Source organism: Pan paniscus, chromosome 14 (assembly GCF_029289425.2).
Source record: "Pan paniscus chromosome 14, NHGRI_mPanPan1-v2.0_pri, whole genome shotgun sequence".
Lineage (NCBI taxonomy): Eukaryota > Metazoa > Chordata > Mammalia > Primates > Hominidae > Pan > Pan paniscus.
The window spans coordinates 101,949,340-101,964,409 of record NC_073263.2 but is presented as its reverse complement, the minus strand read 5'-3'; the positions used below and the strand labels follow the sequence as shown (position 1 = coordinate 101,964,409).

Below are 15,070 nucleotides of genomic sequence, written 5' to 3'. Positions count from 1 at the left end.
TTTACTATCTATGAACAGTTATTAGGATTAAAACTAAAGTTTATTCTTGGAGGGTGTGGGAGCTATTTTAATCTAAAAAAACTGAAAAGAAAATAACATTTTTAACTTCCTCTCAAGTAGATATGAAAATCAACAATTTATTTTCTTCAAAACTGAAATTTAAGGTTACAATTTTAAAATTGATTCAAATTCTGTGTGGACAAGCATTTGTATATATACTACAGACAGTTTCACGATCTGCAAACAGAATAACATCTCGTCCATCATATTCATGTGCTTGTGTAATATTTTATATTACATAGGCCCACTGGGCATTTTAAGTTATCACGTTTTATATATATATATATAATTTAATACTCTAGTCATTTCACAACTAATCCATTTAATCTGGTATTCTTCAGTAAATAACATGAGATTCATGTGACACTATTCCAAATTTGTCTGCTTTAACATAGAAAATTAGTTCCACTTAGCTGAATATCAAAGACCTATTCAATATAGAATGCAGTGGTGCTACAATCAGCTCTGCACTGTTATTTATAATAAATTTATCTTCTCTTGAAAATATTTGAGCAAGAATATGAGAAATAGAAAGAAAAAAGTCTTCAAAGGTACAGCATGAATAGCTTCACATCACACAAATGCAGAAATTGTTAGACCTTAGCAGGATCTCAAGATATTTTCAAAAGTATTTAGCTACTCCTCAGGCCTGAAGGCAACCTGCTGTGAGCAGGTGGATAGAAGAAATCACGCCATACAAAGAAACAGGCCAACAGCAGTTAGTCGGCTCTGCTTGCAAATGTTCAAACAACGTGACTATGCAAAATGAAAATCTAGCATGTAAAACGCTAACGACAAACAATACATTAAATCCCGGTACACAAATTACACTGTAAGAAATAGACAACAGCAAAATTGAAGAACTTCTTTCAAGGTCAAAAAAATTACTTCACAGGAATATAGACATAGTAAAAAAATAAAATAAAATAAAAAACTTCTATTCATCCAGCAGGTTCCGCACTACAAAGGTTCTGGGGTTTGTGAGGAAAACAGAGAGTGAGCTCACCATGGCCAGGACACAGCGAATCTTCGGTTTGTTTCATCACTTTAATTATATGCCACAGGCAGGAAATCATTCCACGTTTTAAAAATGGTTGTAATTTTTTAAATCTTCTAATGGGAAATTTAAAAAGTTTGTCAGCTAGATGATAAATTCATCTTCTGTTTAAAAATAAATTCAACTCATCTATTCCGAATTTTAAGAGATAAAAACCAAAACTGTGGTTGACATTAAGGGGGAATACTTTAAAAACCATTATGTAGAGTTTTCTCTATCTGTAAACACTCTCTGGTTTACAAAAAATTTTGCCTGTGAGTGGTCTAACCCAGTAACCACTAGCTACACGTAGCTACTGAGAACTTGAAATATGACTGGTGTGACTGAGGAGTTAAATTTTCAATTGTATTTAATGTTAATTTTAAAACTGAAGCAGTGTAATTTTCTGTTAAACCCAACTCCATTGTTTTGGTAGGACTACATTCCACTCTGACCGTTCCATTGTTTAAGATACTGTTGTATTAATGCCAATGTCTATGTTGTTTCTGGTATCACATTAGTAATTTTTAAAAGTCTTTCATGTTGAAATGACAACATTTGGGGTATTATTCTGTGAAAGGGCCATAAATGCAAAGCAGCCCCCAAATGCGGAGGGAGCCAAGAAACCAAAGAATAAGGTAAAGAAACTCAGTTTGTTGGTAAAGGGTGTTTTCTTGGGGGAACTTACAGACAGAAGCGTGATCTCGGATGGCTGCAAGACAGGTATAACCCACACTGTTACTGGCCAGACCCAGAGCTTATATGCCACAGGGAAAGGGTGTACGTGCTCTACAGAGGCAATTAAAGGCATCCTCCAGAACAGGTGAGAATGCTATGTGCGTCACTGCCTATAATTTGTGTGGTAAGATCAAGGCTGCTTTGTTCTTACACTAAAAACAGTAAATGAAATCGGAATCAGGAGGCATTCACAAGACTGGGGCTAATGAGAAATCAACATGGCTTTGCTGGGAGTGGTGGCTCAGGCCTATAATCCCAGCACTTTGGGAAGCAGAGGAGGGATGATCACTGGAGTCCAGGAGTTCTGGGCAACATAGTGTGCCCTCATCTCTACAAAAAATCAACAAAATTAATTGCATGTGGTGGCACAGGCCTGCAGTCCCACCTACTCAGAAGGCAGAGGCAGGAGGATCAGTTGAGTCTGGGAGGTTGAGGCTGCAGTGAGCCATACTGCACCACTGCACTCCAGCCTGGGTAACAGAGCAAGACCCTATCATTTTTAAAAAAGTAAAATAAAAAATAAATTAAATTAAAACAACAAGGTTTGCCTTCAAGAAAAAAAAAACAACATGGTGCATTAGCAATTAAGATGGAATCACTTTTGTCTCCACAGGTACACTGGTTTAAATAAAATGTATTAGTAAAATTAATTCCACTTGTTTCATCTCTTTTAATATGACTACTAAGAAATTTTAAATGACAGTTGGGAACGATGGCTCACACCTGTAATTGCAGCACTTTGGGAGGCTGAGGCGGGCAGATAACTTGAAGTCAGGAGTTCAAGACCAGCCTGGCCAACATGGTAAAATCCCCTCTCTACTAAAAATACGAAAAATTAGCTGGGCATGGTGGCAGGTGCCTGTAGTCCCAGCTACTTGGGAGGCTGGGGCAGAAGAATTGCTTGAGTCTGGGAGGCGGAGGTTGCAGTGAACTGAGATTGTGCCACTGAACTCCAGTCTGGGCAACGGACTCCGTCTCAAACACAAAACAAAACAAAAAGCTAATTAATTAAAACAAAGAAATTTTAAATATGGCTTGGGTTAGGCTTCTATTAGATAAGGCTATTTAATAAACGTCATTACCAACTGACTACTTCTGCAATGAAAACAGAAACACTGGTTAAAAAAAAAAAACAAAAAAAACCAAAAAAATATAGTTATTTCATTTTCCTTAAATGATGATATTTGAAGAAAAGTTGGCTAAATTATTAGAGAAATTAATAGAAAAAGACTTTTTAAAATTCTGAAGAGAACTTTTAATTATTTTCAAGAGTTCTCAATGTTTATGCCCCTGGTTCTTCATCATTTCAAAATATGTGATTTCCTCCTCCCTTAGGTAATATATCACTAGCTCCATATTCAAAGTTATCCACAATGATTAGACTTTTTCCGAGAATATGATTTTCTTGAAGTCAGAAAGGCAGCGTACTTAAAGCAGGTGTGGGTGGTTCTGTGGGAGTAAGAGCTGATATGACCTCACCCAGCAACGCACAGTGAGAAAGCCTAGGGCATGCACAAGCCTTTGAGAAAGAGAAAACCAGGAATAGCAGGAGGCAGACCCTTTCCTACACCTATTGATACTATCAATAGCTATCTACACTTGTCAATAGGTGATACTGTGGGCCTAAAACAGCCGAGGTGCTACCCAGAGCAAACAGAGGCCAAAAGGAAAGAACCATGCTTGGTGCGCAAAGCGCCTCTGTGGGCAAGTCCTTGGGAGCCCTCTTGTTTCTTTTTGCTCTCACAGAAACCATGGTTATTCTGTATCAAGAGAGGTCCACCAGCCACACTAATGGAGTATGGATTTCACAAATGTTGGGAGGTCAGGAACTAAAAAGAATCAGCAAAACATTCTATAATGTAAGATGACTGTCCACATACCCATTCACCCACCCACACCTATTCATCCAATTATTGAGCATTTATACACGCCGAGAAGTCAGCAGGGCAGTGGGAATTGAAAGTCAAATCCAAAAGGAAACAGGTGATTTAGATCAATTAAAAGAGGTTAATAACCTATGAAATTTATTATTCCAATAATAGCATTGAGGCAGGAGAATAGGGTCTGGAGGCAGGGAACCTAAGGCTGTTTCACGCCAACTTCCTAGAACTAAATTGAAAGGAAAATCCTAGCTTTCCACACCTAAGTAATAAAAGGACCAGAGGCTACTCCCTTTGCAAACCACCCACCTTTTCTGTGTGGCAGATGGGAAATCGGACAGTCAATTTCCCATCCAATAACAAATCAGAAAATCAGACTGACTGTGGGTCCAGTCTTTGCAACTTTGTAACATCACTCCAGTCTCTGAATGGTTGCTGTCCAAAACCAATCAGACTGATTGCCAGCCAAGTCTTCGTTAGCATAAGAGTATAACTTTGCAACATGTTTGCACAGGAGTGTGACCTTTGTAACTTCACTTCAGCCTCTGGTTGGCTGCTTTCTGCAACCTTATAGGCTGCAACTTCATTTACATGAGGTGAGTATAAAGTAATCAATGGAAAACTTCTAGCGGGTATTTGGAACCAAGAAGATTCTGTATCTGGGCCCTTGAGCCGCTGCTCAGGCTCGCTCCCACACTGTGGAGTACAGTTTCATTTTCTTTCTCTCTCTCTCTCTTTTTTTTTATTTGAGACAGAGTTTCGCTCTTGTTGCCTAAGCTGGAGTGCAATGGCTCGATCTCGGCTCACTGCAACCTCCACCTCCTGGGTTCAAGCAATTCTCCTGTCTTTGCCTCCCAAGTAGATGGGATTACAGGCATGCACCACCACACTAGGCTAATTTTGTATTTTTAGTAGAGACGGGGTTTCACGATGTTGGCCAGACTGGTTTCAAACTCCTGACCTCAGGTGATCCACCTGCCTCGGCCTCCCAAAGTGCTGGGATTACAGGCATGAGCCACCACACCTGGCCGCCTATACTTTTGTTTTCAATAAATCCCTGTTTTTGTTCTGTTGTTGCTTCATTGTTTGCTTTGCTGGACATGTTGTCCAATTCTTTGTTCAAAACGCCAAGAACCTGGATAACTTGCAATCACGACCCTCTACCAGTGACAGTATACACCAAAATACAACTTACTTTTAAAGGAATTTAATGGGTAATATTAAACTTATGAAGTTTACCAATGAAAACCAGGAACATGAATACACGTGATCGGACTGGATGAATCGGGAGCTAATTCCTGAAGCAAAGGTAAGTTGCCTTCCCAACTACTTACTCATCTAATCAGATAAAGAAGTTAAATGCTCCTTAATATGGTTTGGATGTGTCCGCTCCAAATCTCTTGCTGAAATGTGATTCTCAACATGGCAGGTGGGGCCTGGTGGGAGGTGTTTGGATCACAGAGGTAGATCTTGGTTGTTTAAAAGAGTGGGGCACCTCCCCGTTCTCTCTCACCCTCATTCCTGCTCTTGCCCTGTGATGCTCCTTCTCCTGCTTTGCCTCCACCATGACTGAAAGCTCCCTGAGGCCTCCCTCCCCAGAAGCTGAGCAGATGCTGGCACCACACTTCCTGTACAGCTGGCAGAACCATGAGCCATTTAAACCCGTTTTCTTGATAAATTATGCAGTCTCAGGTTTTTCTTTATAGCAATATAAGAACAGATGAACGCACTACTTTTCATGGAATCACAGGGGTTCAGCAACAAAAAGAAGTAGACGCCAAGTACCTATACATCTTTAAGTCAGATGCTAGCCAAGGCTACCTGGTAGAATGTGCTAGGAAGCTGTGGGACCAGTGACTGTCCATCTCCCACCTTAAAAGAATAAAAGAGGAAAATTAATTTGAGGAGGTCAAATTCTTAAGCTTAGAATTTAAGGCTGAACTCTGCTTAAGCTACGTGAAAGCGACTTCATGAGAATCACTTATTCATGCGAATTCTTAGAGACAGACCAAGAAGAGAAGCTTGTACTTTGTTGGTTTGGTGAGGCAAGGACTTATTACTATTTCTTGTGGCCAGACATGGATTGTGCAGGAGAAAAGCAGGCGGGGTCATTATGAGGGACCACGCCCAGTGAGAACATTCAGAGTCAACACAGTAGTTGCTCAGGAGACCAAAGGCAACTGGAAAAGACAGGAGGCATTAAGTGTTCTGCAGGTGAGAAGTTCCCCCAAATCCACACGAAAGTATCCCAGGGCTACGGCCAACTTTGGACATCTGCCATGCCCCAAGAGAGTGAATGCCAGGTTGCCTCTGCCCCAGAAAACCTGGTTCTTCCTGCCATGCTCTTCTCATCTTTACCCCATGCTGCAAATTCTGAGAGACCCAATATAGCAGCTCTGAAGTAGAAAAGGGTATTGTTGAGGCTCAGAAAATGATACCCCAAAGAGAAGGCCTCAGAAGTAACCTCAGAACTAAGGTCTCTGACCTTCTGCCCTCCTGTCTCTCACCCCTCATTCTCTCCTGAGATGAGTCACAGACATCAGAATTCCTCTCCCGCAAAGACAACTATGAAACCAGAAACAGGACTCTAACCCCTCCCTGCCTTTCTAAGAGCTGCTCATAAAGAAATTCTCTGGCTTACCCTTCTCTACAACAGTAGCAGGTCATAAGACCGTCATCCCAGATAGGTCTTGTCCCATACCTGGGAGGAAGAAATAGTACAAGAGAGGCCAGGAAGATCTGAACATAGGCCTTGCTGGGTTCCTCTCAGGCTACTAGCATTCACTTACATTCTTTGTCCCATCAGTTTTACACGGCTGCCCATTCTTCATTAAACCTAAGCATTAAAATGGACAGCTTTCCTTGTATCTTTGGATCTCTGTTCTGAAGACTCTCATGTCACATAAAACTTTGATTAAATAAATCAGTTATACTTTTCTCTTGTTAACCTGTCTTTTGTTATAGGAGTGTCTGCCATGGACACCCTTATGATGGGGAGGAGTGGGATCACACCCTTTTGCCCCTACAATATAAAGCAAGCAAGAAGAAAGCAACATTCTCCTCTGCACTAGTAAAGGTTTCTCAGTGTGAGGTCAAACTGAGTTTAGAGAGGAGAGGTTTTACCAGTTTTGATATACAATGAACTAGACTTTGAAACACACCCTCCTCTCCCAAATACAGTATGGCTTGTTTATTACCTGGTAGCAACATTACAGACTGTTAGAATGGTATGTGGTTTTATATATGGGAAGGAAAGAAGCTGAGATAAAGGGTTTAAAAAAAAACAGCTCTAAGAAACTTGCTTCTACGTGGACGGAAAAAAGTGCCACTTGTGCAGTGAACTGGTTACAGAGTAATACCAATATAGGAAGGACACATCCTAGAAGTATTCGGAATGCTTTTTCTTCAGTTACTATCTAGATAAGTCCTGCTCCACAATGAGATACCACCTCACCCCCAATAGGATGGCTATTATTAAAAAACAAAACAAAACAGAAAATAACAAGTGTTAACAAAGATGGCACGAAACTGAAATTATTGTGCACTGCTAATGGGAATGTAAAATGGTGCAGCAACTATGGAGGTTCCTCAAAAAATTAAACATACAATTACCACGTGATCCAGCAATTCCACTTCTGGGCATATGCCCAAAAGAATGGGGTACTCAGATATTTGTACACCCATGCTCATGGAAGCATAATTCACAGCAGCCAAAAGGTAGAAACAACCCAAATGTCCATTGACAGAGGAATGGATAAACAACATGTAGTATATTCACACAATGGAATATGATTCAGCCATAAAAAGGAAAGACATCCTGTCACATGCTATAACCTGGATGAACCTTGAAGACAGTATGCTAAGTGAAATGAGCCAGTCACAAAAGACAAATACTATACGATTTCATTTATAGGCGGTACCCATACCCACAGTACTCAAATCCATAGAAACAGAAAGTGGTTTCTATGCATGGAAACATAGGTTTCTCTCAAACTCAACCCCCTTTTTCTCTACACTGCTTGCACCCTAGTGGAGGATGAAGGCAGTAATAGGACTGTCTTCTACATGAACTCCATCTCCACTTCACCCTTCAATCCCTTAACCCCTCCTCTATGATGAGGACACATTAATATTCTACAATGGCATTTTGATGGACGTTACTGTACTCTGCAAAAAGTTGTAATATCTCCACTGCTGACTGAAAAGCATAGATTCTTCAGGCTCTCATTCACTATCTGGTCCTCCAGCCTATTTTTCCATGTTTAGCTCTCATTACTTCCCTAAATGAATACTTCCCAATTTGCCTGTTGATTCACAAACATGTTTTTCTAAGGTGTATCTCGAATATCATCTGATGCCCTTGGCTAAGGGTTTCCGAAAGATTAACAAAAAATGAAAGAGTGCAACTGACTGGGAGCTCACAGAAGCAAATATACTGAGGATCGTATTAAGCGAAAAATCATCTTTTTATTTACAATTAATTGAGAATCACAGAAACCGCTTTTAAAGAATTTCGGGGTTGGAAAGGCGAGGTGGTGGCAAGGTAGTAAGGGAAGAGAAGCACGACTATCATTAAATTGTGCTGGCATAACGAGTTATCTGTTTGTTTGTTTATTTATGTATTTATTTATTTATTTTTGAGATGGAGTCTTGCTTTGTCGCCCAGGCTGGAGTGCAGGGGTCGAGCCTCTTGAGCAGCTGGGACTGCAGGTGTGCACCACCATCCCCGGTTAATATTTTGTATTTTCAGTAAAGACAGGGTTTCACCATGTTGGCCAGACTGGTCTGGTATCAAACGCCTTACCTCAGGTGATCCACCCACCTCGGCCTCCCAAAGTGCTGGGATTACAGGCTTAAGCCACCACACCTGGCCTGGTATCTGTATTTTATTTTATTTATTATTATTTTTTTTTTTGAGATGGAGTCTCACTCTGTCACCCAGGCTGGAGTGCAGTGGCACGATCTCGGCTCACTGCAAGCTCTGCCTCCTGGGTTCACACCATTCTCCTGCCTCAGCCTCCCAAGTAGCTGGGACTACAGGCGCCTGCCACCACGCCCAGCTAACTTTTTGTATTTTTAGTGGAGATGGGGTTTCACTGTGTTAGCCAGGATGGTCTCGATCTCCTGACCTCGTGATCCACCCACCTCGGCCTCTCAAAGTGCTGGGATTACAGGCGTGAGCCACTCATACCATGTACAAAAATCAATCCCATGAGGATTAAGTAGTTAACTTTGAAAAGCACAATTTAAAAAGGTTTAAAAGAAAATATAGGTATCTTTGTGAGCTTAGGAGTAGAACAGGATTATCTACACAAACGCAAAACACACAAACCATAAAGGAAAATATTGAAAATTCTGACATTAAATCTTGCCTTAAAACTTCACTTGGATAACTTAAAACAATAAAAACAGAAGCTACTTTATCAACACATATGACAAAAAGGAGCCGTAACACAGGAAGAACTTTTATGAGTCAATAAGAAAAAGATAATCCAATTTAAAAAGTGGGCAAAAGTCATGAGCAGATATTTTACAGAAGAGAAAACAAGAGAGCCAATAAATATATATTTTCAATGTTCATTGTCATACTAATCAGGGAAGTATACATTAAAACTATAATGAGATGCCATCTAAACCCACCAGACAGGAAAAACCTAAGTAGTCTGGGAAGGCCAAGGGTTCACCAGGATGTGAAAAAAAATGTTAAGGGCACAGATTCCTTGGTACAAATTCTGGCACTCCCATTTACTACCAGATGGGAAAGCAATTTAGCCTCTACAAGCTTCTGTTTTCCCAAATACAAAATGAGGGATAACACTAGTACATACTTTATTGGGTTTTGGGGGGTATTCATACATACAAAGTGCTTAGAACAGTCAGTGCCGGGCATAGTTAAGTACAGAATAAGGTTAGCTCATTGTTCTCATTGTGACTATCATCTTCACTACTGAGGGGCACATAAGCTGGTACAGCCACACAGGGAAACCCACCTGGCCTTGCCATGCAGGAATGAGAAAGCACAGGCCCCACAGCATGGCTGTTATACCGGCACATGACCTGCAGAACCTCCTATGTCAAGAGGAAACAGGAAGTAGGGTGTTCATATAAGCATCACTGTGACAACAAAATAAGGAAAATAACACAGATGTCTATTTAGAGGAGAATAAATAATTGGTGGTAATATTAATATGATGTATGGAAGTAGATAAACTGCAGCTATAGGCAGCAACATGGGCCAGGCTCACAAACATCATGCTGGTGGGGAGAAGACAACTCCTGGAGGAACACAGAGAGGATGGGGGCAATTACAAGGTTCAAAAACAAGAGCAGCTCAACAAGATACTGCTCACAGTGTTGGTGTATTCGTAAATATCCCTAAAGAAAAGCAAGGTAGTGATCAATTTAAAACTCATAATGGTGTTCTTCAGGGACACTGGAAAGGAGGATTTAATCAAGGAAGAATGATACAAATAGCACTGATAATGTTTTGGTTTTTTGTTTGTTTGTTTCTTTTTGAGACGGAGTTTCACTCTTGTTGCCCAGGCTGGAGTGCAATGGCGCGATCTCGGCTCACCACAACCCGGGTTCAAGGGATTCTCCCGCCTCAGCCTCCTGAGTAGCTGGGATTACAGGCATGCGCCACCATGCCTGGCTAATTTTGTATTTTTAGTAGAGACGGGGTTTCTCCACGTTGGTCAGGCTGGTCTCGAACTCCGAACCTCAGGTGATCTGCCTGCTCTGGCCTCCCAAAGGCTAGGATTACAGGCGTGAGCCACAGTGACCAGCCTGTTTTCTTTTTTTTAATCTAGATAGTGGGTAAACAGGTTTTCATTGGGTCATTCTTTAGCTTTTATATAGATATAATAGATATTTTTGGCTGGGTGTGATGGCTCACACCTGTAATCCCAGCACTTTAGGAGGCTGAGGCAGGTGGATGACCTGAGGTCAGGAGTTCGAGACCAGCCTGGCCAACATGGCGAAACCTCATCTCTACTAAAAATAAAAAAATTAGCGAGGCATGGTAGTGCGTGTCTGTAATCCCAGCTACTCCAGAGGCTGAGGCAAGAGAATCGTTTGAACCCGAAAGACAGAGGTTGCAGTGAGCCAAGATCGCACCACTGCACTCCAGCCTGGGCAATAGAGGGAGGCTGTGTCTCAAAATAATAATAATACATATTATTTTATATTAAATGAGGTTTAATAATAAAATTTAATGATACAAGTTAATGATAAATAGTAATATTTAATACTATTTAAGAATATAAAGTTTATATGTATGCTCAAAAATCCAGAGAAAAAAGAATTGCAGTTATTACTTTAAAGTACCTACAGTTACTATAGTAATCAATTACTACAGTAATCAATTTCAAGTGATTACTGTAAAATCACTTGAAAAATGCCTTTGGTAATATTCATCCCTTATTTCTCAGAATAAACAATTGCAAAGAGATACACAAACACTTAAAATTGCATTTCGTAGCTATCTGCTTGGAGGTGTTAAGCTGGAACTCTTGGAGCAATGCAGCCCAGGAAGCAAGCGGAGAGAGAAAAGGGGGAGTCAGGAATAGAATTTGGAGGTTTGCCCATGCTAACGGTGGTCAGAAGAGAAATCAGCAGATGACTGTAAAGCCACCAGTTCTTTCCCCTGTCACGCTTGCAGATCCCTTCTGCACACAGTGCCCTCATCCCCACAGCTGCTGAGACTTCTCACCTCCGAATCCCTAACATCTGCTGACTTCTCTCTTTGCCTCCAATCTTCACCTCATGCTTCTTCAAGCCACTCTCCACAAAGCAGCCAAAAACCAAAAAAACCTCGTAAGCTACAATTCTGTTCAATCATCACTTCCTTACTGAAAGCTCTTCCACGGGTCCCTACTGACCTAGGGATAAAGTAGAGCCTCTCCTATGTCCTTAATAAGGCTCGTGTGACTCGGTTCCTACCCACCTTGCTGGGGCACACCACTCCTCAGCTCATTCTCTGACTACAAAGGTTTAAAGCAGAGGGTGTCCAAATGTGGCCCAGACCAGCAGCATTACCTGGGGGCTTGCCAGAAATGCAGACCTAGCCCAGACCTGCTAAATCAGAGTAAGCTATGGGTGGGTCCAACAACTTGAGTTTCCACAAGGCTGCTAGTTGATTCTGAAGCATATTAAAGTTTAAGCATCTCTGGTTTAAAGCATGAATGACAGGTAATTATAATTTGAAGAAGAATGTGATAGGAAAAATCGCAAAGTACTATAGCATAGTGGGGGAAAGCACACATGACTGCTACGGACAAAGTTTTTGCTCTGCTTCTTCCTAGCTTTGTGATGCCCAGGAAGTTACATAGCTTGCCTCAGCATCCTGCAATGCTTGATGGCAAGAATCCCACCTACAGCAAGACTGCTCGGATTTAAATCATGGATCTAGGCTGAGGGTGTGTGGGGGGGGTGGGGGTGGGCGTGGGGGGGTAGGGGGGGTCGGGGAGGAGGCGGGGTTGCTTGAGCCCAGGAGTTCCAAACCAGCCTGGGCAACATAGTGAGGCCTCATCTCTACAAAATAAACAAAATTAGCTGGGTGTGGTGGCAGGCACACCTGTAGTCCCAGCTACCTGGGGGGCTGAGGTGGGAGGATCGCTGGAGCCTGGGAGGTCAAAGCTGCGGTGAGCCCAGATTGTGCCACTGCACTCTAGCTTAGGTGACAGAGCGAGATCCTGTCTCATTTAAAAAGAAAAAAAAAAATCATGGCTTTACCTCTTACTAGCTGGTGACCTTGAGTAAGTCACTTACTTTTCTCTGAGCCTCAGTTGTCTCATTTATAAAACTATAAATAGCACCTACTTCATACAATTGTGAAGATCAAAGAAGTTCATATCTGTACTATGCTTAAAACTACACCTGATAACACAGTAAGCACTGTGTGTTATTTATTATTACTACAATTGTTATTATCTTCATAGGGGCCACATTACATTTTTGGAAAGAGTCGATATAATGCTAATGCCTACAGAAAGTAAATAAAATCCATCCCCTTTCACAAGGAAAAACTCTCCTTACCTTTTTTTTTTTTAGGTAAACGACTGTTTTTCCTAGTACACCATTTACCTCTCTGAGTTTATTTCCTTCCAATTAGAGAGTACTTAACTTGATGCAACGACCTCTTCCTAAGAGTCAAGGGATCTCTCTTTAAGGGGTCACTTATTTCAGACACGTTAATTCTTTTAGTAGCAAAGTACTTACAGGATTAAAAAGGGATTTACCGAACATGATCCCTACACTAGGGAAAATATTTTTGATTATTCTACGTATGTATCCATATTAATCTAGCTATAAATTCTACATGTAAAAGTGCCATCAAGACAACTATCTGCACACTCACTGAAAAGGATGATGAAAGTAACACAATACAAAAAATTTGCATAATAGGAGTTTGTACCTCTTTCTTCTGACTACTGAGAGTTAACACTATGTCCCTCTGACAAACACTTGAGCCATAACATATTCGATGCACTGTACAGTCTATCGAACATAAACCAGTATAACAAAACCACAGTTTTTTGTTTGTTTGTTTTGTTTGTTTGTTTTGGAGACAGAGTCTTGTTCTGTTGCCCAGGCTGCAGTGCAATGGCGTGATCCTGGCTCACTGCAACCTCTGCTTCCCAGATTCAAGTGATTCTCCTGCCCTGGCCTCCCAAGTAGCTAGGAATACAGGCACCCGCCACCACACCCGGCTAATTTTTGTATTTGTAGTGGAGACAGGGTTTCACCGTCTTTGGCCAGGCTGGTCTGGAACGCTTCACCTCAGGTGATCCGCCTGCCTTGGCCTCCCAAAGTGCTGGGATTACAGGCGTGAGCCACCGTGCCCAGACACCACAGTTTTTAAAGACATAATAATACATGGATCTAAGTAATGTGAAATTATGTAGTGATTTTTTTTCAAGAGTCTTAAAATATTTCAACTCATAATTTATACTGATATAATATTATATAAAGTTATATAATATGAGTTAAGTTATAAAATACGAGAAAAGACAGGAGTTAGAAAATTTAAAAAATGAGAAAAAATATACTGGGACAAGTCACAAAACCAAAATCAAAATATAGGGCTCATTACCAAGAGTTCAAGGTTACTTGGAACCATAGAGATAATATATCAATTGAAACTGGCTTAGAAATCAGTTCAGTCATCACATATTTTTTGTGGATTCTGATGTCCACTATCCCGGTCTCTCATAGAGGTAGATAAGAATCAGGTATGGAGTAAGTAGTCTTAATCTGTGATTATCCTGACTTCTCAAGGTTTTTAAAACCAGTTTCCTGTGTAAAATCAAGTTAAGATGATTTTCATAAAAAAGAACAAAGAATGAGCATTTAATGCTATGGGTGGGGCTAGATTTTTATTAGCCTGTGATAGCCACATGTTCCATGATTTTTTTTTTTCCCCTAAAACGCTAAACCTCAAATATGAGGCAAGGTGAAGAATTTTGGCAGAATCTCTTTGCATAACTTTCTACTTTAAGATGGAAGTCACAGGTTACAAAAAACGTTCTATCGACTCTGGGTTCCAAGGCATCTCCTCAAGGCAGGACATTTTATACTGAGGCGAAAAGAAAGATTAATAAGTTAAGATTACTAAATTTTTAAAGGACATCAGTGAGCTGTGGAAAGTCAACCTGAATAACACAAGTTTTGCTAGCCTAACACTACGTAATTTCAACTGCACAGAAAAGAAAGGTAACAAAGTAAGTTGTATTTTACAACTAAAAACCCACAGAGGAAAAAAAAAAAAAAAACAGCTAATCTAGCATTTTTAGAAAAGCCTGCAGAATTCCTTGTTTACAACAAAGTACAATACATGAACCTTCTTGGATTGTCTGAAAAAAGAAAACATTAAATGCTCAGGTTAAAACTTAAGATCCTCTAAAATAAAAAAAGAAAAAGCTTTCAACCGTAAAAAGTATAAGGTGAATAAAATACAGCTTTTCCCTCCTATAGCTCTAAGTATTAGCCACACAGGTGCTGACAAGGATTCTGGACTTGAGGAGGCCCTCTAAGGAAATCCTTACAACACTCACCTGGACAGTCCTCTGAGTGCCATCAACGCTGACAGACAATAAGGGCGAAGCCAGGTTCCACGTGCTGGTCACATTTAGTTTCGACCCATCAACTTCCACCTGTTGTGACACCAAATAAGACCATTACCATGAAGAAAGACAGAAAACTGATCTCAAGTTCATTGCTGCATACAAAGCAGCAGCCATTTTAAACAGATGGCTCCCAAACAACCTGTCATGTTTACTGCTCCAGCCAAGAAAGACAGGGTCCAACAACAGCGTCTTCCCAGTCATCTCTGGGGAGAGGTGAAGGACCTGTGAAC

General features: G+C 40.8%; 1 protein-coding gene across 3 annotated transcripts in view; it reads right to left on the bottom strand.

The window, feature by feature from the left end:
• Positions 1 to 15,070, bottom strand: part of PCCA (propionyl-CoA carboxylase subunit alpha) — a 439,968-nt gene that overhangs the window by 91,669 nt on the left and 333,229 nt on the right. For all 3 annotated transcript variants that reach the window (XM_034936916.3, XM_003832051.5, XM_034936917.3), the window contains exon 20: positions 14,769 to 14,867. In XM_034936916.3, the coding sequence (XP_034792807.3) occupies positions 14,769 to 14,867 (99 nt within the window). The remainder of the gene's footprint in view (positions 1 to 14,768; positions 14,868 to 15,070) is intronic.